At 36.1% G+C, this 24,020-nt stretch overlaps 1 protein-coding gene, 1 long non-coding RNA gene and 1 pseudogene across 22 annotated transcripts; 1 reads left to right on the forward strand and 2 right to left on the reverse strand.

Annotated features, from left to right (window-relative positions):
• Positions 1-1,731: 1,731 nt before the first annotated feature.
• On the forward strand, positions 1,732-5,367 carry LOC112783019 (pentatricopeptide repeat-containing protein At1g73400, mitochondrial-like; annotated as a pseudogene).
• Positions 5,368-7,961: 2,594 nt separating this feature from the next.
• On the reverse strand, positions 7,962-15,186 carry LOC112783018 (pentatricopeptide repeat-containing protein At1g73400, mitochondrial). Of its 10 annotated transcripts, none has more exons than XR_011878582.1 (5): positions 14,428-15,186; positions 12,898-13,069; positions 9,301-9,398; positions 9,042-9,099; positions 7,962-8,418 (listed from the first exon to the last, which is right to left on the reverse strand). XR_011878582.1 is itself a non-coding variant. In XM_029296263.2 (3 exons), the coding sequence occupies exons 1-3, from the start codon at positions 14,444-14,446 to the stop codon at positions 11,039-11,041; spliced, it is 1,377 nt and encodes a 458-aa protein (XP_029152096.1). In that variant the 5' UTR covers positions 14,447-15,186; the 3' UTR covers positions 10,482-11,038. The 10 variants fall into 10 exon arrangements, 3 of the variants coding, with proteins under 3 accessions (XP_029152096.1, XP_072085894.1, XP_025681534.1); XR_011878580.1 differs by having other exon boundaries at positions 9,301-9,407; XR_011878583.1 differs by lacking the exon at positions 9,042-9,099.
• Positions 15,187-15,944: 758 nt separating this feature from the next.
• Positions 15,945-21,290, reverse strand: LOC112782730 (uncharacterized). Of its 12 annotated transcripts, none has more exons than XR_011879064.1 (9): positions 21,038-21,286; positions 20,533-20,632; positions 19,142-19,560; positions 18,635-18,711; positions 17,978-18,193; positions 17,727-17,912; positions 16,992-17,114; positions 16,809-16,871; positions 15,945-16,355 (listed from the first exon to the last, which is right to left on the reverse strand). It is a non-coding gene; the product is annotated as an uncharacterized lncRNA (long non-coding RNA). The 12 variants fall into 12 exon arrangements; XR_011879069.1 differs by having other exon boundaries at positions 16,992-17,108; positions 21,038-21,258; XR_011879071.1 differs by lacking the exon at positions 20,533-20,632 and having other exon boundaries at positions 16,992-17,108; positions 19,142-20,527; positions 21,038-21,290.
• Between the last annotated feature and the right edge of the window lie 2,730 nt (positions 21,291-24,020).

A 24,020-nucleotide genomic window follows, 5' to 3' on the forward strand; every position in this document is an offset into this window, starting at 1 on the left:
ACCGCGTGGATTTTCTAAAGCTCCGATTTTGTCCCCCAGAAACGGCGTCGTTTTGATGCCCAGAAAAATGAAAACTACTAACCTAAGCCAACCCACTCCCCTCAGTTACGAACGCCTCTTCCCCCCCCCCTCCCGCTCCTCCCTTCTCTCTTAAAAAAATGAAAAATCCAACCCTAAGATTGTAACCTATCAGAGTGCAGAGCACAGCCACGTCTCCACCCGTTAGCCCCCACCACTATCGGCGCTGGCGGTGACAACCAGCGGTGGACATTCTCGCCACTCGAAGATATGCTCTTTTCCTCGCGTCGCAGAAGGTCGGTTCGGAGCAGTTATTGTCGTCAAGCTCGTTCTGTCCTCGTCGTCAAGCTCGCTCTGTCCTCGTCGTCGTCGGCGACCGCAGATTAAAATAATTGATACAAGTTTGTGCACTGCACACATAAAAATTCAAGGACAAACTCAAATAACCGTTCAGCAACAGCACCGATGGTTGGAAGAACTTAATGAGGTGGTGTAATTGGTATTCCCCCAAAAAATGTCTGCTTCACATTAGCACTGCCTATATCCTGACCAATCGATGCAAAGTGATTCTTCAGGTATGGATTCCCCATAGAAAACTGAAATTGCTTGATTGGAAACTGAAAACATTTTCACATCGTGAGGACGATTAATAGAATTCACATCATGTTGTATAGGATACGAAGTCATGGAAAAATGAAAGCCACCCTGTGATTTTTGCTTATGTGATTCTTGTGTGAGGAAAACTTGTTGAATATTGCTTCTGTGATGGGTTCCTAAGAGTACCCCTGTTTGTTGTTGCTTTAGAGATTCTTGATGTTTTGCTGTGATTTTTGAACATTTTTGGTGGTGTTGCTTTTTTGTAATTCTGGAGTTTTGATTTTGAAGGAATTTTTTTTTCAAAATTTTTGGGGGTGTTGCTCTCTTGGTGTTGAAGTCTTCTTGTTCCTAAGTTTTTTCTTCACCATTTTATCTGATTTTTAGAGTATATAGAACATAATTGTTTTCAGAATTGTGAGGTGCATGTAATTGATTTATAAGTTGGGTCAAGAAGTGGGAGAATTATTTTTTATTTGTTCAATTTGCATAAATTATCTTGAGTCATTGAAGATAAAATCTGATTATCTATCTCTTTGAATGGAGAATTGTTGCTCTGGCTGGTGCATTTGCTGTGTTATTTTCATTATCTGCTGCATTATTCAAGGTTTTTCATTTGGTAGTAGAACATTGTGCTGTGTTTGTCATTAAGGTAGAATTTTTTTATAATTTTATTGTATATTTAATTAAATCGATTCAGCGACGGTTTGATTACGGTTGGACCATTCAATCATTGAACCAGTAACCAGACCGGTTCAATGACCGGTTTGGTTCTTGCAACTATTACTAATTTAGTTATCCTGCTAATTGCTGATTTTGTGTTGGTTTGCTAATTTTGAATTTCGAAAGAAAATGTATTGGTATTTAGTTATATAGTTTTACTTCGTGGTTTATGATATTATAATTCTGCTAATAAAAATAATAGGGATGCACCTTATTTTCAATTTTAATTTTGAGGGCCCTGAAATTACCATAGTTAGAATTGATTGTTAATTGCCTAATTGATTATTAATTGTTAATAGGCTTCGTTGCTACAATGTGCTTGTTAATTGCCTAAGTGGAATCGATTGCTAATTGCCTAATTGATTGTCAATGTGATAGTGTGATTATAATTAGACAATAGGCTATGTTAGAATTGATTGTTAATTGCCTAATTGATTAATTGTCAATAGGCTCTGTTGCTGCAGTGTGATTGTTAATTTCTTAATTGGAATTGATTGCTAATTGCCTAATTGATTCTCACTATTATTGTGTCAAATTAAGATATTATTGTAGTATTGACTAATATGTCTATTTTCGTATTAGTTATTTTAGAAATTGAGACTTGATTGTTGTTAAAGTGTAGGTGAAGATATATATTTCAAAATTTAATTTTAAGTTTTTGACTATTTCATATTTTTATTTAAGTTGGATCGGGTCAGTCGGTTCAACCTGTAATCCACCGGTTGAACTAGTGACGTGATAGTCTCGATCACCGGTTTGGTTCTGACAACTATGCCTTATGCTACTCTTGGGCCCCTCCAGTCTTCCCTCTCAAAAATGACGCTGAATTTGGAACGAAGCTGCATCATCAATCACTATAAGCTCTTCCCTCCCATTCCTCTGTTTCTAAGTACTTCGCATAAAACCGACACATACCCACAGTCCAAATTTGTATTTCTATAATCTATTTCATCAATGCCTTCAATTTCAATAAGCAAACCGATGGTGGGTATGTTTCATAGGTACCTAAACTATCTGAAAAGTCCTTCCTTTTCTCCATTAACCCTTCAAGCTCCACCTCAAACTGAAACCACACTTCGATTGCTAGTTTTTTCTTCTTTTCAGCACTCCCCTTGCCATATTTCAAGATCACATGCTTCTTGTGTTTACTTAATTCAGTCTTCATCACTGAATATTCACTCTTTTAGTAAACATGTTGTTCCGATGCGGAATTATTGTTCAGAAACTGTCTCAGATCCAAAATTCTAGCTTTAGTGTGAATGTTGAAGAAGTTAATGGTTTAGAGAGCTATGTTGATAAGGTTTACAACTCTGTGATGGATAGTTCTCTAGGTTTTAACAATTTGGAAAATGCCCTTGATCAATTGGGTGTTCCATTGTCTACCCCATTGGTCACTGAGGTGTTGTATAGGCTTCGTTATGACGAAAAGATTGCATTTCGGTTCTTCACTTGGGCTGGCTGTCAACAGAATTATTCACATGAGCCTTGTGCTTATAATGATATGATGGACATCTTATCTTGTACTAAGTGCAAGACTAAGCAGTTCCGGATAGTTTGCGACATGCTGGAGTATATGAAGAGGCATAACAAGAACACAGTGCTAGTTGAAGTCCTCTTGACGATTTTGAGGAGGTATACAGAGAAGTATCTGACTCGTGCAGAAGCTTGCGAAGAAGAAGAGGATAAGAGTGAAGACGCAGCCAGAAATAAATGCATTTAACTTGCTCTTGGATGCCTTGTGCAAGTGTTGCTTAGTTGAGGATGCTGAAGGTTTGTATAAGAAAGTTAGGAAAAGGATCAGGCCGAATGCAGATACACACAATATATTGGTTTTCGGCTGGTGTAAGGTTAGAAACCCGACTAGGGCAATGAAATTCCTGGAAGAGATGATTGAATTGGGTCAAAAGCCTGACAATTTCACTTACAACACCGCCCTTGATACCTTTTTCAAGGCAGCCATGATAACCGAGGCACTAAATCTTGTCGAATTCATGAGAACGAAAGGTTCAACCATATCTTCTCCCACTGCAAAGACTTATGCAATTGTAATTGTGGCACTTGTGCAAAATGATAGAATGGAGGAGTGTTTTGAACATACGGGGCATATGATTAGCAATGGTTGCCTTCCTGGTGTTTCAACATACAAGGATATAATTGAAGGGATGTGTTTGAATGGAAAGATAGATGAAGCTTACAAGTTCGTGGATGAGATGGGAAATAAAGGTTACCCTCTAGATATTGTTACTTATAATTGTTTCCTCAAGATCCTTTGTGACAATAAGAAGTCTGAGGAAGCCCTTAAACTATATGGAAGAATGATTGAATTCGGTTGCCTTCCTAGTGTTCAGACTTATAATATGCTGATTTCAATGTTTTTTTGATATTGATGATCCTGATGGGGCATTTGAAACTTGGCACAAAATGGAGGAGTGAGTTTGCAGACCGGACACACTTATTGTGTGGTGGTTGAGGGGCTATTTCGCTGCAATAGAATTGACGACGCTTTTATTCTTTTGGAAGAATTGATAAACAAGGGAATAAAGTTGCCATATCGGAAGCTCGATTCCTTTTTGATGCAACTCTCGATAATTGGTGATCTCCATGCCATTCACAGGCTTTCAGATCACATGAGGAAGTTCTATAATCATGCTATGGCAAGACGTTATGCACTAAGCCAAAAGCGTAAGAGCATGAGTTTGAGAGGAAAGTAATAAGTTCTTGATTGGTTTTGTGCTACTAATTGTCATCGGACCCTGGAGGAGGCGAAGACACAAAGTTAGGACAGCTCTTTTCATGATAGGTTCAATGAATATTACCTGCAACCATGGCAGGTTTTTCATGATTTCATACGCCTTAAAGTTCATCAATGCACCATTTATTGGACTATTTCATGACAACAACTAGTTGCGCATCTAACGTGCTTGACTTGTTATGCTATAAAGTGCGAAAATTTTCATTACTGGATATTATTTTTGCTCACTTTTAGCTCGTCCATTGAAATTCTGGAAGCTTCGATGATGCAGTTTGATTGTGCTCTGCTGCTTAGTTGATGCAACCTGCTGATCTAGCAATTTGAAGATCCATGCCTAGATTTTATGGCCTCATGCATTGTGGTTGTGAACTTTTAATAATTCCATTTGTGAGATTCTGTTTGGCATTTTGATGAGGCTACAGTATGCTGTGCCTTCGAAATTATCTCATTGTGTAACAATCATAACAAGTGGGCCTTTTTTTCAATAAGATCATTATACTTTTCCTTTCTAAACTTTTGGGCACATTGTATTTTCCTGTTTCCATTTCCTCATTTGTTTTCTTCATACACTTTGTTAAAGAAGGTAGTTTGTTTTGTTGGAGAGTTTAGATCAGGTAACTAGGCAAGTGACTTAATGCGAGATCTTTACTTTGATTGCTTTCTGTATCTATCTATTAATATATGATAAGAATGTAGTAGGTGGTTGGTTGCTCAACAAGCGGAGCTTCAAATGGTCGACAAGTGTTAGCTTTCACTGAGTGACACGTGGTGAAGCAATAAAAAATTGTTAAAATAATAATAAAAAATCAAAATTCCGTGAATAAGGTAAGTATGGGGCGGGAATTTTAACCATACCTAGATTTGAACAATTTTGTAGTATCCCTTTTGTTTTTTGGTTTTTTCCACGGTTTAGGTGGATTGTGAAGTGAATTTTTGTGTTGAAAATTGATATGTGAAACTTTGTGTCATGGTGTTGTGCACTTCTTTGGTTCAAGGAAGGCTTACCCTTCAGAAGCAGTGCAAGGGAGTTATTCTGAGCATACTTTCAAGTATTGGTAAGTTGTAACTAAGAGCTTTATTCCTGTCTTCTACTTCAGTAACAAAAAATTAAAAAGAAAAAAAACAGAAAAGGCTCTATTTTGAGCATTCTTTCTTGATTTACTACCATACCTATTATTCATTTGTTCACTTTCAAGTCTTTCATGTTTGATAAATATGTGATGCAATGATTTATGACTTATTCTTATGGGAAAAAGGAGAAGTGAATGGATCCATGAAAAAAGCGGTTGAACATTTTATTGAAAAGCCAAAAATTAAACCCTAAGAATGGGGAAACTTTAAAATATCTAGGTCATTATTATAGCCCCATTTCCATTGATACTAACAGCGCCCTTAAGTGTTATCAATGAGCTGTTGCTCTCAATCATGGTGATTCTGGGGTGAGGTTAGTTGTTTCACATTTGTTCCTTTTTAGTGATACAAAAAGTAATAATTTAGCTTGAGGTTAGTTGTTTCACATTTGTTCCTTTTTAGTGATACAAAAAGTAATAATTTAGCTTTTGAATTGCATAACAATGAGGGCATTTTGTAATTTTGTTTATGCTTTAGGAAGCTCTTTGTAATTTTCTTTATGCTTTAGGAAGTACAGAGACATTTTGGACAGTTCTAAGAAAGTTTGGACATGATAATAATTTTAAACTCTGAGATGACTTCCTTCCAGTTCCACCTTAGAAGGCTCTTTAACAGGTCATATTTTCATTTTTTTTACTATCTTGAAGTTCTAATTTTTCTTCTATGTGGTATTTTCATTTAATGATTTAATTGTCATTTGGTTCATACAATTCCATAACAAAAAATGTGTCTAATTGCTAAAGTAGAATAGTAAACATTAGACATATAAATTATACTAACAAATTCAGCTGTAAACTACCAATTTGAGCTACAGACATTACATGTAGTGGAGTTTTATTGGCAATGCACGATGAAGTAGCTTTGACAAATAGGTAGTCTTGCTTTCTATTAATTTTTTGTGATAATGTGATATTATTGTTATTTTTTCTTTTGTCGTCTGTTAGCAAAATCAAAATTTATCTTCTATTCTAATATAATTTCTTCTTATGGAGGCAATATGTCATCACTTTATGGTTAGTTGGTTGTTCTATTTCAATTTGTGCTAAACTAATAATCATAGACCTATAAATATAATTAAACTCATCTTTCTGTTTTTTTCTTTGTTTTGTTGAGTTATTAACCCTTCATTCAGTTGACATTTTGTGGTCACAATATTATGATGATCATTTTTCTCATAAGCTTTATACGTCACTGAGAATGTGATATGTAGGTCTTCTTTTGTTTCTTTTCTCTTTTAAAATTTAGCTGAAATGCAGATTATTGCTGTATAATTTACATGTCCACTATGTATTCTATTCACATTATGTTTCCAATTATCCATGCAATTGAGTTTGTGGCAGTCAAATATGGTGGCTGCCCCAACTGAATATTGCTTTTGTCAAGCATTTGGACTTTTGTTAACTTTTTCTTTTCTCAAGTCCTCCAAGTTTTGTCATGCTTTTATATATGGAATTTTTTTGACATTTGATTGGTTAATTTTTACTGCAAAAATCTTTATAGTGTTCGCATGCCAATAGTACTGATAGATCAAGACTCGGATACTGAAGCAACAATTGTGCAGCTTAGCTTTGGTAATCGCCATGGAGTTCTTATTGACATGGCTCTTTGAACTTTATTTGTGCTCAAACTTTGCAATCCATTTGAATGTATTAGTGTATTCTTAGTTAGATATTATTGAAGTATGATAGCATTGCTTTTTAGAGTTAGAGAAGATTTATTACTCCTCTTACCTATGCTCTGTTGTCAGTCTTTACATATTCCTCATGCCATGTCACTGTAAATGAGAAGGTTGTGTTCAATGTAAATTTTTCTTCACCAAATCTTTATAAGTCAGCGATATTGCAATGTTTGATGGTTGAAATGAACAACTTATCTGAGAAGTGATATTGTACACTCATATAAGAATAATACAAGTTTCCTTTAGTTTTTCTTGTAATTTCTGATCAGTTCTAACTTCTAACCTTTAGTTTTTAAAGGTTCATTTAGTTCCTAAGAACTTAATTGAAAATTAAGTGAAACTATATAATTGAGAGTAATTTAACCTCTTTTTAAGTAACATTTGGTGCAGATATGTACAAATTGTATTTAGAATCCTAATTATTACAGTTGGTGACTCTGAAGACTCATGTATAATGGTGTTTTGTTGGTCATGAACTGATAAAGAAAAATACTCTACTTTTAATGTTTTATGTATTCAATATACAGCTACAATTTACAAAAGCCATTTGGGACAGTTGTTAAACATAATATGACGGTGTTGTAATTTTTTTTATAATTATTTGTCAGAATTAGTAGTGATAACTTTCTCAAGAGTCTTAATTTTGTCATTGTTACAACAAAAAGGCTGATAAATAATTAAAACTCTTGAGAAAGTTATCACTACTAATTCTGACAAATAATTATAAAAAGAAAACATTACAACACCGTCATATTATGATTAACAACTGCCCCAAATGGCTTTTATAAATGGTATCTGTATATTGAATACATAAAACATTAAAAGTAGAGTATTTTTCTTTATCAGTTCATGACCAACAAAACACCATTATACAAGAGTCTTCAGAGTCGCCAACTGTAATAATTAGGATTCTGAATACAATTTAAACATATATGCACCAAATGTTACTTTAAAAAAAGGTTAAATTACTCCCAATCATATAATTTCACTTAATTTTCAATTAAGTTCTTAGGAACTAAATGAACCTTTAAACACTAAAGGTTAGAAGTTAGAACTGATCAGAAATTACAAGAAAAACTAAAGAAAACTTGTATTATTCTTATGAGTGTACAATATCACTTCTCAGACAAGTTCATTTCAACCATCAAACATTGCAATATCACTGACTTATAAAGATTTGGTGGAGAAAAAATTACGTTGAACACAACCTTCTCACTTACAGTGACATAGCATGAGGAATATGTAAAGACTGACAACAGAGCAGAGGTAAGAGGAGTAATAAATCTTCTCTAACTCTAAAAAGCAACGCTATCATACTTCAATAATATCTAACTAAGAATACACTAATACATTCAAATGGATTGCAAAGTTTGAGAGTTTGAGCACAAATAAAGTTCAAAGAGCCATGTCACCATGTCAATAAGAGCTCTATGGCGATCACCAAAGCTAAGCTGCACAATTGTTGCTTCAGTATCCGAGTCTTGATCTATCAGTACTATTGGCATGGGAACACTAAAGATTTCTGCAGTAAAATTTAACCAATCAAATGTCAAAAGAACTCCAAATATAAAAGCATGACAAAACTTGTAGGACTTGAGAAAAGAAAAAGTTAACAAAAGTCCAAATGCTTGACAATAGCAATATTCAGTTGGGGCAGCCACCATATTTGACTGCCACAAACTCAATTGCATGGATAATTGGAAACATAATGTGAATAGAATACATAGTGGACATGTAAATTATACAGCAATAATCTGTATTTCAGCTAAATTTTAAAAGAGAAAAGAAACAAAATGCTAAAGACCTACATATCACATTCTCAATGACGTCTAAAGCTTATGAGAAAAATGATCATCATAATATTGTGACCACAAAATGTCAACTGAATGAAGGGTTAATAACTCGAAACAAAACAAAGAAAAAAACAAAAAGTTGAGTTTAATTATATTTATAGTTCTGATTATTAGTTCAGCACAAATTGAAATAGAACAACCAACTAACCATAAAGTGATGACATATTGCCTCCATAAGAAGAAATTATATTAGAATAGAAGATAAATTTTGATTTTGCTAACAGACGACAAAAGAAATTAAAATAACAATAATATCACATTATCACAAAAAATTAATGGAAAGCAAAACTACCTATTTGTCAAAGCTACTTCATCGTGCATTGCCAACAAAACTCCACTACATGTAATGTCTGTAGCTCAAATTGGTAGTTTACAGCTGAATTTGTTAGTACAATTTATATGTCTAACGTTTACTATTCTACTTTAGCAATTAGACACATTTTTTGTTATGGAATTATATGAACCAAATAACAATTAAATCATTAAATGAAAATACCACATATAAGAAAAATTAGAACTTCAAAATAGTAAAAAAAAAATGAAAATATGACCTGATAAAGAGCCTTCTAAGGTGGAACTGGAAGGAAGTCATCTCAGAGTTTAAAATCTTTATCATGTCCAAACTTTCTTAGAACTGTCCAAAATGTCTCTGTACTTCCTAAAGCATAAAGAAAATTACAAAGAGCTTCCTAAAACATAAACAAAATTACAAAATGCCCTCATTGTTATGTAATTCAAAAGCTAAATTATTATTTTTTGTTTCACTAAAAAGGAACAAATGTGGAACAACTAACCTCACCCTAAAATCACCATGATTGAAAGCAACAGCTCATTGATAACACTTAAGGGCGCTGTTAGTATCAATGGAAATGGGGCTATAATAATGACCCAGATATTTTAAGGTTTCTCCATTCTTAGGGTTTAATTTTTGGCTTTTTCAATAAAATGTTCAGCCGCTTTTTTCATGGATCCATTCACTTCTCCTTTTTCCCATAAGAATAAGTCATAAATCATTGCATCACATATTTATCAAACATGAAAGACTTGAAAGTGAACAAATGAATAATAGGTATGGTAGTAAATCAAGAAAGAATGCTCAAAATAGAGCCTTTTCTGTTTTTTTTTTCTCTTTAATTTTTTGTTACTGAAGTAGAAGACAGGAATAAAGCTCTTAGTTACAACTTACCAATACTTGAAAGTATGCTCAGAATAACTTCCTTGCACTGCTTTTGAAGGGTAAGCCTTCCTTGAACCAAAGAAGTGCACAACACCATGACACAAAGTTTCACATATCAATTTTCAACACAAAAATTCACTTCACAATCCACCTAAACCGTGGAAAAAACCAAAAAACAAAAGGGATACTACAAAATTGTTCAAATCTAGGTATGGTTAAAATTCCCGCCCCATACTTACCTTATTCACGGAATTTTGATTTTTTATTATTATTTTAACATTTTTTTATTGCTTCACCACGTGTCACTCAGTGAAAGCTAACACTTGTCGACCATTTGAAGCTCCACTTGTTGAGCAACCAACCACCTACTACATTCTTATCATATATTAATAGATAGATAGATACAGAAAGCAATCAAAGTAAAGATCTCACATTAAGTCACTTGCCTAGTTACCTGATCTAAACTCTCCAACAAAACAAACTACCTTCTTTAACAAAGTGTATGAAGAAAACAAATGAGGAAATGGAAATAGAAAAATACAATGTGCCCAAAAGTTTAGAAATGAAAAGTATAATGATCTTATTGAAAAAAAGGCCCACTTGTTATGATTGTTACACAATGAGATAATTTCGAAGGCACAGCATACTGTAGCCTCATCAAAATGCCAAACAGAATCTCACAAATGGAATTATTAAAAGTTCACAACCACAATGCATGAGGCCATAAAATCTAGGCATGGATCTTCAAATCGCTAGATCAGCAGGTTGCATCAACTAAGCAGCAGAGCACAATCAAACTGCATCATCGAAGCTTCCAGAATTTCAATGGACGAACTAAAAGTGAGCAAAAATAAGATCCAGTAATGAAAATTTTCGCACTTTATAGCATAACAAGTCAAGCACGTTAGATGAGCAACTAGTTGTTGTCATGAAATAGTACAATAAATGGTGCAGTGATGAACTTTAAGGCGTATGAAATCATGAAATACCTGCCATTGTTGCAGGTAATATTCCTTGAACCTATCATGAAAAGAGCTGTCCTAACTTTGTGTCTTCGCCTCCTCCAGGGTCCGATGACAATTAGTAGCACAAAACCAATCAAGAACTTATTACTATCCTCTCAAACTCATGCTCTTACGCTTCTGGCTTAGTGCATAACGTCTTGCCATAGCATGATTATAGAACTTTCTCATGTGATCTGAAAGCCTGTGAATGGCATGGAGATCACCAATTGTCGAGAGTTGCATCAAAAAAGAATCGAACTTCCGATATGGCAACTTTATTCCCTTGTTTATCACTTCTTCCAAAAGAATAAAAGCGTCGTCAATTCTATTGCAGCGAAATAGCCCCTCAACCATCAGACAGTAAGTGTGTGTGTCCGGTCTGCAAACTCGCTCCTCCATTTCGTGCCAAGTCTCAAATGCCCCATCAGGATCATCCATATCAAAAAACATTGAAATCAGCATATTATAAGTCTGAACACTAGGAAGGCAACCGAATTCAATCATTCTTCCATATAGTTTAAGGGCTTCCTCAGACTTCTTATTGTCACAAAGGACCTTAAGGAAACAATTATAAGTAACAATATCTGGAGGGTAACCTTTATTTCCCATCTCATCCAAGAACTTGTAAGCTTCATCTATCTTTCCATTCAAACACATCCCTTCAATTATATCCTTGTATGTTGAAACATCAGGAAGGCAACCATTGCTAATCATATGCCCCGTAAGTTCAAAACACTCCTCCATTCTATCATTTTGCACAAGCGCCACAATTACAATTGCATAAGTCTTTGCAGTGGGAGAAGATATGGTTGAACCTTTCGTTCTCATGAATTCAAAAAGATTTAGTGCCTCGGTTATCATGCCTGCCTTGAAAAAGGTATCAAGGGCGGTGTTGTAAGTGAAATTGTCAGGCTTATGACCCAATTCAATCATCTCTTCCAGGAATTTCATTGCCCTAGTCGGGTTTCTAACCCTACACCAGCCGAAAACCAATATATTGTGTGTATCTGCATTGGGCTTGATCCTTTTCCTAACTTTCTTATACAGACCTTCAGCATCCTCAACTAAGCAACACTTGCACAGGGCATCCAAGAGCAAGTTAAATGCATTTATTTCGGGCTGCGTCTTCACTCTTATCCTCTTCTTCTTCGCAAACTTCTGCACACGAGTCAGATACTTCTCTGTATACCTCCTCAAAATCGTCAAGACGACTTCAACTGGCACCGTGTTCTTGTTATGCCTCTTCATATACTCCAGCATGTCGCAAACTATCCGGAACTGCTTAGTCTTGTACTTAGTACAAGATAAGATGTCCATCATATCATTATAAGCACAAGGCTCATGTGAATAATTCTGTTGACAGCCAGCCCAAGTGAAGAACCGAAATGCAATCTTTTCGTCATAACGAAGCCTATACAACACCCCGGTGACCAATGGGGTAGACAATGGAACACCCAATTGATCAAGAGCATTTTCCAAATTGTTAAAACCTAGAGAACTATCCATCACAGAGTTGTAAACCTTATCAACATAGCTCTCTAAACCATTAACTTCTTCAACATTCACACTAAAGCTAGAATTTTGGATCACTGAGACAGTTTCTGAACAATAATTCCGCATTGGAACAACATGTTTACCAAAAGAGTGAATATGCAGTGATGAAGACTGAATTAAGTAAACACAAGAAGCATGTGATCTTGAAATATGGCAAGGAGGGTGCCGAAAAGAAGAAAAAACTGGCAATTGAAGTGTGGTTTCAGTTTGAGGTGGAGCTTGAAGGGTTAATGGAGAAAAGGAAGGACTTTTCACATAGTTTAGGTACCTATGAAACATACCCACCATCGTTTTGCTTCTTGAAATCGAAGGCATTGATGAAATAGATTATAGCAATACAAATTTGGATTGTGGGTATGTGTAGGTTTTATGCGAAGTACTTAGAAACAGAGGAATGGGAGGGAAGAGCTTACAATGACTGATGATGCAGCTTCGTTCCAAATTCGGCGTCGTTTTTGAGAGGGAAGACTGGAGGGGCCAAAGAGTAGCATAAGGCATAGTTGTCAGAACCAAACCGGTGATTGAGACTATCAGGTCACTAGTTCAACCGGTGGATTACAGGTTGAACCGACTGACCCGATCCAACTTAAATAAAAAAATGAAATAGTCAAAAACTTAAAATTAAATTTTGAAATATATATCTTCACCTACACTTTAACAACAATCAAGTCTCAATTTCTAAAATAACTAATACGAAAATAGACATATCAGGCAATACTATAATAATACCTTAATGTGAATCAATTAGGCAATTAGCAATCAATTCCAATTAAGAAATTAACAATCAATTCTAACATAGCCTATTATCTAATTATAATCACACTATCACATTGACAATCAATTAGGCAATTAGTAATCGATTCCAATTAGGCAGTTAACAAGCACATTGTAGCAACGAAGCCTATTAACAATTAATAATCAATTAGGCAACTAACAATCAATTCTAACTATGGTAATTTCAGGGCCCTCAAAAGTAAAATTGAAAATAAGGTGCATCCCTATTATTTTTATTAGCAGAATTATAATATCATAAACCACGAAGTAAAACTAAATAACTAAATACCAATACATTTTCTTTCGAAATTCAAAATTAGCAAACCAACACAAAATCAGCAATGAGCAGGATAACTAAATTAGTAATAGTTGCAAGAACCAAACTGGTTATTGAACCGATCCGGTTACTGATTCAATGGTTGAATGGTCCAACCATGATCAAACCGTGGCTGAACCGGTTTAATTAAATATACAATAAAATTATAAAAAAATTCTACCTTAATGACAAACACAGCACAATGTTCTACCACCAAACGAAAAACCTTGAACAATGCAGCAGATAATGAAAACAACACAGCAAATGCACCAGCCAGAGCAACAATTCTCCATTCAAAGAGATAGATAATCAGATTTTATCTTCAATGACTCAAGATAATTCATGCAAATTGAACAAATAAAAAATAATTCTCCCACTTCTTGACCCAACTTATAAATCAATTACATGCACCTCACAATTCTGAAAACAATTATGTTCTATATACTCTAAAAATCAGATAAAATGGTAAGGAAAAAACTTAGGAACAAGAAGACTTCAACACCAAGAGAGCAACACCCCCAAAAATTTTGAAAAAAAAAATTCCTTTGAAAACAAAACTCCAGAATTACCAAAAAGCAACACCACCAAAAATGTTCAGAAATCACAGCAAAACATCAAGAATCCCTAAAGCAGCACCGAAAAGGGGTACTCTTAGGAACCCATCACAGAAGCAATATTCAACAAGTTTTCCTCACACAAGAATCACATAAGCAAAAATCACAAGGTGGCTTTCATTTTTCCATGACTTCGTATCCTATACAACATGATGTGAATTATGTGAATTGTCCTCACGATGTGAAAATGTTTTCAGCTTCCAATCAAGCAATTTCAGTTTTCTGTGGAGAATCCATACCTGAAGAATCACTTTGCATCGACTGGTCAGGATATAGGCAGTGCTAATGTGAAGCAGACATTTTTTGGGGAATACCAATTACACCACCTCATTCAGTTCTTCCAACCATCGGTGCTGTTGCTGAGCGGTTATTTGAGTTTGTCCTTGAATTTTTATGTGTGCAGTGCACGGACTTGTATCAATTATTTTAATCTGCGGTTGGGACGACGACGAGGACAGAGCGAGCTTGATGACAACAGCTGCTCCGAACCCACCTTCTGCGACGCGAGAAAAAGACCAGATCTTCGAGTGGCGAGAATGTCCACCACTGGTTGTCACCGCCGGCGCCGATAGTGGTCGGGGCTAACGGGTGGAGACGTGACTGTGCTCTGCGCTCTGATAGGTTACAATCTTAGGATTGGATTTTTCATTTTTGTGAGAGAGAAGAGAGGAGGCGTTCGTAACTGAGGGGAGCGGGTTGGCTTAGGTTAGTGGTTTTCATTATCAAAACGAAGCCGTTTCTGAGGCGTTCGTAACTGAGGGGAAGCCGTTTCTGGGGGAGAGGGGGGAGGCGTTCGTAACTGAGGGGAAGCCGTTTCTTTGGGGGGGGGGGGGGGGGGAGGCGTTCGTAACTGAGGGGAGTGGGTTGGCTTAGGTTAGTGGGTTTCATTATCAAAACGAAGCCGTTTCTTGGGGTATATGACAAAATCGGAGCTTTAGAAAAACCCACCCGGTTCGGCTGGTTTTCCGGTTAATCTATATATTATATTTTTAATTTAGGCATGTTAAAATTGCTGATTATATCTTCCTTTCAATTTCAAGTGTTTGTGCTATCAATTTATAAAAATTAGGGATGGTTCATAAGACCGTATCATTATAAATGTTGTCAACGTTGTTTTTATTATGTTATTGACGCTGATTTTGAATAAAATCTTGTTCTGTTAATGTATTTATTTCTTCATTTTACTACCTAGTTGGTCCCTTTTTTTTAATTGTATGTTGTGGCTGTTCTTAGATTGATCATGTCAATGAATAGTGGGTGATCATTCTTCAATGAGTTTTTTTAATATGGAACACTTGGAAATGTTGTTTGGCAAGGACATCAGATTCACCTGAAAATAGTTTCTTAATTCAACTTCATAAGGCTGCTGTGGTGCTAAATTTGAAAGAGCATATTTGCAGATTAATAAAAGAACCAAAAACAGGACTTATGATACACTTGTCTAAATTGGCCATCAGAGAAGGGCGGGAACAGAGAAAAATTGCGTGTTTATACTTATCCAAATTGGCCATGCACTGAAGATGGTCTAGCTTAAGTGTTAAGAGCACTTTTTAATACCTGGTATATATAATTGATGTCATTCTCAACTTCATCGAAACTATTTTTAATCTTTCATTCTCAACTTCGAAATCATGCAGTCTTATGATGAGTTATCATGAAGGCAGATATGCTCAAATATAACATAACTTTCAAATTACAACTAATGAGTACCCAAATCTATGCTAATACTTTTGACTAAAGATTTTACCATCCATAATGACTTGCAAAAAAATAAAGTTAGATTTTGAATTAAATTACTCCAAGTATGTTTATATTTATTAACAAAGGAAGCCTACTACTACTACTACTATACTACACAGTACAATTCATGTAGGGATGATATACACAAGCATTCTTTTTTCTTCTCTTCTTTTTTTCCCTACAGAAATACATAATTAAATACAACACCATCTCAAATCCTAGGGATAGGGAACTGGAGATTTCAGCTCCAAAACACAGTTTCCATTGATTGCACCATGCACTCTGAAACCGTTTAGTCTTTTTTATAGTTTCTTCTCGAGGCATCCATCACAGTGCTCAACTTAACGGCTCCATCTGACACAAATATGGCATCATCTTCAATGCCAAGATCACGGTAAAATGTTGAAGCAATTGCACTTCTTAGTGGCTGCATAGATAAGAGATGGCCTCAATTCCCAAGCATCATAACTTTTCATACGGAAAATAGTTAGCAACAAAGAAAAAACAAATTAGAATTAAAAAATGAAGTAAAAAACATAACAGATTTAAAAAATGAAGTAACTATATTTTTCAATTGTGAATTTGTTCAGTTGAGAAATTTGTTTTACACTAAAATTTCAGTTGAGAAAAGGCATATACTATGCAACAGACAAACATATGAGGATGTGGTTGGAGGCTCCTAAAGACAAAGACGTCAAAATATCTTTCCTGAAATTCTACAAGGATAAAAAAATGGGCCCCTCTTATTTTCTAGGTAGCATTGTAATGAATTATGTTTACAATTGAAACTAGGACAAAAGAGTAAAGTAGGTATGGAAGGATACAAGAATGAAAAATGGGCAAAGCAAAAAAGGCTCTAGAAGATGTCAATGCAACATACCTGTTCACCTTGTTCAGCTCCTTAACCACTATATCCTTCTACGGTTGATAATGCATGTGATCTCTGATAAATGGAAAACAAGATATGCTAATCAGTTTTCATGAGAGAGGGAGCAAAACATATATTAGTGCTCAAAGTCTACACTTGAAAAATATAGAAGCTTCATTCACATTGAAGTTTTACCTTTGACATTGCAGAAGTTATGGCATCAGGAATGGGTTCAGTAGTATCACCAATTCCAAGGCTTATTACTTTGGCATCAGGGTACTTAATCAAGTGTGCATTCCTTCTTCTAGCAATCTTTTTCTTTTCAAAAAAAAATAATTAAAAAAAATATGCACAACAAAGGAAACAGGAGAAGTGAAAGGTGAGGAAAAAAGTAGTTGCATGTCATATGAAAAAGCAACGTCAACGGTTGAAAGAAAGAGAAGGATATTCACTTTCACATTTATTACATAATGTATATGAATAATGATTGAGTAAAATGACACAAATCCCGCAACTTATTCCTTTTTGCCTCTCTAGTGATAGATAAACAAATCTCAGTAATGAAGTGCTTTGTTAAGAAGAAGACATAAGTTCACTCAGTCCTAAGAATACATAAGTCAAGCACTTTAATCAAACAAACAGAAAGACATAAGCATGCTAGAGAGTTAGAGCTCATTTGATTTCCATTTATAAGCTGTAACATATACTATGATAAAATCTTTACAAAGAAATTCTCCAGGAAAATAAAGTTTTCAACAAAAGAAACATAAACCAAATAAGCTCTTTTACAAAATTAGCATAAACTCACAAGCTCTAATTTAATAAGATGATCACATGGGTGAAACTCGCCACAGTTCAAATTCACTGTAGACAACAAAAACAATAAAAAAGTGCATAAAAGATATCATCTTAGTCCAATTTGCTTCATACCAAAGAATAAAATGTAACAAGCATGACTTTGACATTAACTTGGAGACGGTCTCAAGAAACATGTCAGGACGTACTGGATGCGACTTCCTTCCTGATGCCATAGAGCTCAATTGCACAAAGAATTAATCAAGAAAAAAACACAAGTGGATTCACAGGCTTCTTCACATCCTCTACCTTTGGACCAAGCTGCATAACAAACTAAATTAAAGAAAACATTATAAAGTAAAGGAGATGAAGAAATTAGGTATTACCTTGAGGGGAAAGTCTCCACAAAATGGCTTCACATCAATCACAGAGCAACCCATGATCAAACCATGCCTCCGCACACCACGGTACCACTTTGGACCTATCCTTTTGAGCTTGCCGTCTTTGAAGCCAGCATTTTTAAACCATTCAATATAGTCTTCCTCCTTTGGGACCAATAATGCATGTTGGCAAGATTGAAGACTATCATGTCTAAGCAATTGCTGGCAAGATTTTCATCAATAAAATTTCAAAAACAGCAACAAATAATCAACAAAAACCCAATCAAAAACCATAACTGAAATCAGCAAGGCAACACTGCACTAACAGCAGCTCTCAAAGGATACACACAATCAAAAACACCATTATCAACAGCACAACAGATTGAACAGAGCCAGGAATCAAGAACAATCAGCAACAAAATTTAAAAAACAGCAACAAATAATCACCCTAAACCTGAAATCAATAAATCTATCAAAAAAAAAACTCAAACACAGCATACTCAGAAATTAAAAAAAGCAGCAGCAGAGTAACAAATCCATTTTAACCAATAATTTCAACAACACAAATTCAATGATTATATTTCCATTCACATTCAGAAATCAGTCTCACTAAACAGAGCATGAAAGGAAGAGCTGAAAAACCCTATAAGCAGTGACACTAACCTTTGACGCCAATCACCTTTGCCCAACTTTTGTAATCCAAGTAAAAATATTCTGTTCCTCCTCAGTCCTTGGAACCCCTACATATTAAAAATTATAATTTAACTATAAGAAAATGCTGCATGAATGTGTTTGCTTGTCTTCATTTAGGATATATGGTAGCATTGTTGGAGTTATGTGCAATGTAAAAATGAAATTAATTTAGAACAAATGAAAACAAAACACCCATTAAATCATAGTGAAAACAGGCATCTCAGCTAATGCTTGAACACCATTTAGAATCTAATTACCCTAATCACAAATCAGAATCAGAAGTTCATAAATTCAGAAATGAAAATCTAATTACCCTAATTCAGAAATTCAGAATCTAATTACCCTAATCACAAATCAGAATCAGAAGTTCAGAAATTCAGAAATCAAAATCTAATTACCCTAATTCAGAAATTCAAAATCTAATTACCTTAATCACAAATCAGAATCAGAAGTTCAGAAATTCAGAAATCAACTTACCCGAGGCAGAAACCACAGCAAAGACCGGCGATTTGGCAGACGAACGGCAAAGAGGAGAAGACGACGACCGGCGACGGTGAGTTCGGGACCACCAGTGAGAGATCGAGCCACTCGGGAGGTGGGAGGCGGCGCTGGGTCGTGGGAGGCGGCGATCGGCGGTGTTTGGAAAGGAGATAGAAGGGGCTGAGGGTTTGAACTTTGAGGAGGAGTGGAGATGAGACGAGACGAGACTGCGACGCCATCAGGTGGGAGGCGGCGGTCGGCGGTCAGCGGTGTTTGAGAAGGAGAGGGACTAATGGTTTGAGCTTTGAGGAGGAGTGGAGAGGAGAGGAGACGAGATCACGAGCAAGGTTCTGAGAACCGGACCGGTTATCAAACCGCTCTAGTCACTGGTTCACTGGTTTACTAGTCCAACCGGTCTAACCGGTGGTTCAACCGGAAAAACCGTTTTAGAATAGAATAATAAAAATTATAAATAAACATCCTAAAATTTAATTATAGTGTAATATAAATTTTAAAATATCTTCAAAATTTAAAACACTACATAAAATATCATCAACCAAATCCATATGATCTTATCAAAATACAAACTCAAAAGTTAAATAGTAAAAAAACATATCTAAATATTAAATCCCAGCATCATGATTTATCAATCATCAAAATCTGCAAGAACTTGTTGCAAATTTGCTACGGCCTACAGCATTCCGCAACAAACAAACCAAAACATTAACCAATAATCACAAAACCCTAAACCCTCACCCAACAGTTACAAACAAAGCCAGCAATTACAAACATTAGCACATTATAAAATATTCCAAAACACTAAACTTTCACCCATCAAAACCAGCAATTACAAAACAAAGCCATCAGTAAATTTGAACAAAAAAATTAAGAGCCATCAGCAACTAGTAATTGCAAAACAGAGCCATTAGTAAATTTGGACAAAAATTTCAGACTGAATCAATAAATTTGAAACAAAAGAGTTGGAAGAAGATGTTGATAAAATAAGTCAGCAAAGTGGTCAGCTTAGAATCCACTGTTTCCTCACAGTTAGCTCTTGTAGTGAGATGAAAAGCACAAACTGATGAACTTAATGCTCTTATTAAAGTTCTTGAATGTGATAACAGTAAAACAAGTTAATGCTCTTATTAAAGTTTTTGACAAAAATTTCAGCCTAAATCCAGCAATTACAAATACAGTAAAAAACTAAATCAGACTATCAGAGCCAGCCACCCGTAAATTTGAAAAAAAAAATTACAGCCATCACCAACTAGCAAATACAAGACAAATCCATCAGCAACAGCCAATTACAGAAGATTACAAGAAAAATGGAACCACCATGATTGAACAACAATTTCAGAACTTCAAAAGAAGAAGCGTAGGCCACTAACCTTCGACGAACGGCAATCGGCAACAAACAAAGCCAGCAAAACCAGCAACATTCAGCAACAAACAAAGCCAGCAAAACCAGCAATAATTAGAAGCCAGCAACTACAAATCAAAGCAAAACCAACAACTACAAATCAAAGCCATTAGCAAATGTGAACAAAAAAATGAGGAGCCATCAGCAACCAGTAAACCAGTAAAAGTGGAAAACACTAGCCAACGAGCAATTAGAAAACACTAAACGGAGTAACAATAAATTTGAAAACAGAGAAAACACTAAAACACTAACCTGGGTAATTAGTTAATTACAGATCCATCAACAAATACATTCAGAAACAAACTTCAAACCAAGACCCAAGAAGAAGAATTGAAGAAAAACGGAACAAAAATTGAAGAAGAAGGCCGAAGAAGAAGATCGAAGAGCAACAACTTCAGAGCTTCAAAGTTCAAGCCAAGAACAAGACTAAACATTCAGTGAAGAACTGAAGATGAAGACGAGAAGCCACTAACCTGGGTTCCGTGCCGAGAAGCCGGCGAAGATGAAGACGACGTGCCGATCTACTGGGTTCCGGACACGGGGAAGAAGAAGAAGCGGCGGCGCTGAAGACCTAGGGACGGCGGCGGCGCTGAGGATCCGGGAATGGCGACGGCGATGAAGGGCTAGGGTTTTTTATTTTTCCTTTCTTCAGAGTTCTCAGGTGTGACGAATGTTGGGGGAAGAAGAGAGGGGGGGGGGTCGGGTCTCGAATGCATTATTGCATTTGTTTCTGTTTTTTTTTTTTTTCAAATAAAAAACGGCGTCGTGTTATCCGAACCGGCCGGTTGACGGTCCGGTCCAACCGTCCGATTCTCGGCCGATTCGTCGGTTTTTGAGCGGTTTTAGATAGTGAATCGGACTGCTTTTGTTGTCGGTTCACGGTTGAATCGGCCAGTTCGGTCCGATTTTCAGAACCTTGATCACGAGACTCTCACTCTGTCTCTGAAGCAGGGATTCAGGGAAGTATATGTGCGGCTAGAGTTGCTGTCCAATGGCTCAGTCACACACACACACACACACACACACACACACACACACACATATATAAGGGCATTTCCGTCATTTCATCTAATCGGGGATTTAACGGGTCTCCATGGGGCAGGGATCTCTACCCCTGCCTCCGCCCCGTTTATTATACGGGGCCCCGTCCCCCGTCTCCGCGGATATAAATCACTCCTCATACCTGCCCCCCGGCGGGTAAATCCCCGCGGATACCCGCCCCGCCGGAGATTTTTGCCATGCTTAGACACTAACCTTTGACGGAGAGCACGGCGGCGAGCAGCTTGAATCCTCAAACAGAGAAGCCATGGGAGATGGGGACGACGTGCCGAGCCAGAAGAGGATGAGTTCGGTACAGGGGGAAGGAGGAAGGAGTGGAGGCGCCGACAACCACGGACGGCGGCGGCAAAACCGTTGAAGAAGCTAGGGTTTTGAACGTGCTATTCTGAGTGAGTGAGGTGAATCACGAAGGAGGGGGTGTTGGGGGAAGGGTGGGTGGGTAACGCGTTGGGAGGGTGATGGGGGGAGTGCTGCGCGTTTTGCCGTTTTGGAGTGAGAGTTGGGTAATGGTTAGGGTTCAATCCAAGCGATGCCGTTTTTGGCTTTTTGCAAAAAATCAGAAAACTGGCCGAGACCGGGTTCGGTTCGACTGACCGGTTCGACAGTCTTATAACGGTTTTTCAAAATGACAGTTATAGCATCTGCCCGAGTCGTTTTGTCTATCGGTTCGATTGGCTGGTTCAAACCGGTTTTTAGAACCTTGAGAATGAATGAAGAAAGGAAAGTTAGGAACGAAAGGGGGAGGGGCACAGCACAGAGCAACGCGTTCTTCGTTTTTCCCTTATTCAAAAAATCAGTCGGGTCGCAGTTCGGTTCGACCGAACGGTTCTCGGCCGAATCAACGGTTCAATTACAATTTATGAAATTGCCGGTTTTAACATTTGTCCGAGTCGTTGTTCGCAGCGGATCACTTTTCAACCGGTTCGACCAGCCAATTCGAACCGATTTTCAGAACATTGATTAAAACCATTACTTGTCTAGCTTACAACACATAAGTGGTTCAAGGAATCGAAATGTTAGAGTGAAATTAAAGACAGAAACATTAAAGAGTCCGTAAAAAATATAGTGCATAATAATTTTTTAAGTAAAAGAGATGAAACTAACAACTCTTAATAGTTAATATAAACTAAACATGACTACATGACAATTACGATTTTTTAATTTTTGTTTGAATTCTTTTGTTTATACTTATTTTAATTCCTGGTAGCAGAGTCAATGACATTATGCAGCATCAAGTTGTGGGGCTTTAGAATCAAATCCAACGCAAGTCGCATCCTTGTACCATCATTAACCTGAAAAATATAAATATTTTAGGTTACCAACAAAACCATATACATTGGCAAATGAAGTACTATTTTTTTTTTAGCAAAAGAAAATTACATTTATTGTATAACTATACGTCTTCTTGTAGTTTGTCATCCAGGTTGCCACCCATACCCCCACAATCATTACTGTGTTAAATAAGACGCGGTTAGTTTATGTAGATAAAAACTTCAAAGAGGAAAACACAAATACAGATATTCCTTACGAGCCAGGAGCTTGTTCTCCTGTTTCTAGCGTATCCACAAATGCAAAATTAAGTATTCTTGGCTTGAATGGAGTGTTGTATTTATAGAATGAGTCATACTTGAGCATATCTTCCAGGTATTTTGCCTATTCATATAGGAAAAAAATTAAATAAGGACGATATTTGAAACCTTACAAAAAATGTCATAAAAGTGAAAATGGAAAAAGTTAATTTACCAGCTTTACTATACTCGATCTCTTTCCCTCTTTATTTGAAGCAATCAATAGGGAGTCTAGCAGAATTGTTTGATGATTGCACAAATCAAAACAACCAAATACCAATGCATGTTGTTCTCGTTGACAGGTAAAAAAATCTAGTACCAATTTTCACGTATTAGAATATTACTAGATACAATTTTTTTTTAAAAAAAATAAAAAGTATAAATCAGTTCATAAAGATAAAGGCCATTAGATAATAAAAAAAAATAAAAAACACAATAAATCATATACCTTTTTTAGACCTTCATCAACTTTTCATATGAATTCTTTTTTATAATATTTCAACAAAACTTCAATTTTGGTATCACATTGCAGTATGAATTGCTGAATTTAATAGTTAGGGACTAAGTCGGTGACACCAATTAAGCAATAAGATAAAATAAATAAAAACTGTAACAAGTTTGAAAAAGACATTGCGTACCGAAAACACAGCTGGCAAATACCAGTGTATTTGACATCCTATTTCTTTCTCCTGCATGGTTAGCATAGTAGCCACCAAATCCAACACCTATGTAATAATTAATAAATTTATTAGAAATTGAAAGTATGCTAGAGATAGTAGTTTAATTATGCACTTACATCCCCATGCACCCAAGCCTTGGGAATTAATGA

This window comes from Arachis hypogaea, chromosome 20 (assembly GCF_003086295.3).
Source record: "Arachis hypogaea cultivar Tifrunner chromosome 20, arahy.Tifrunner.gnm2.J5K5, whole genome shotgun sequence".
NCBI lineage: Eukaryota > Viridiplantae > Streptophyta > Magnoliopsida > Fabales > Fabaceae > Arachis > Arachis hypogaea.

Bases quoted from the DNA above. Each gene is read 5' to 3' on its own strand.
- LOC112783018 (XM_025825749.3), bottom strand. From the start codon at position 12,799: ATGCCTTCGATTTCAAGAAGCAAAACGATGGTGGGTATGTTTCATAGG.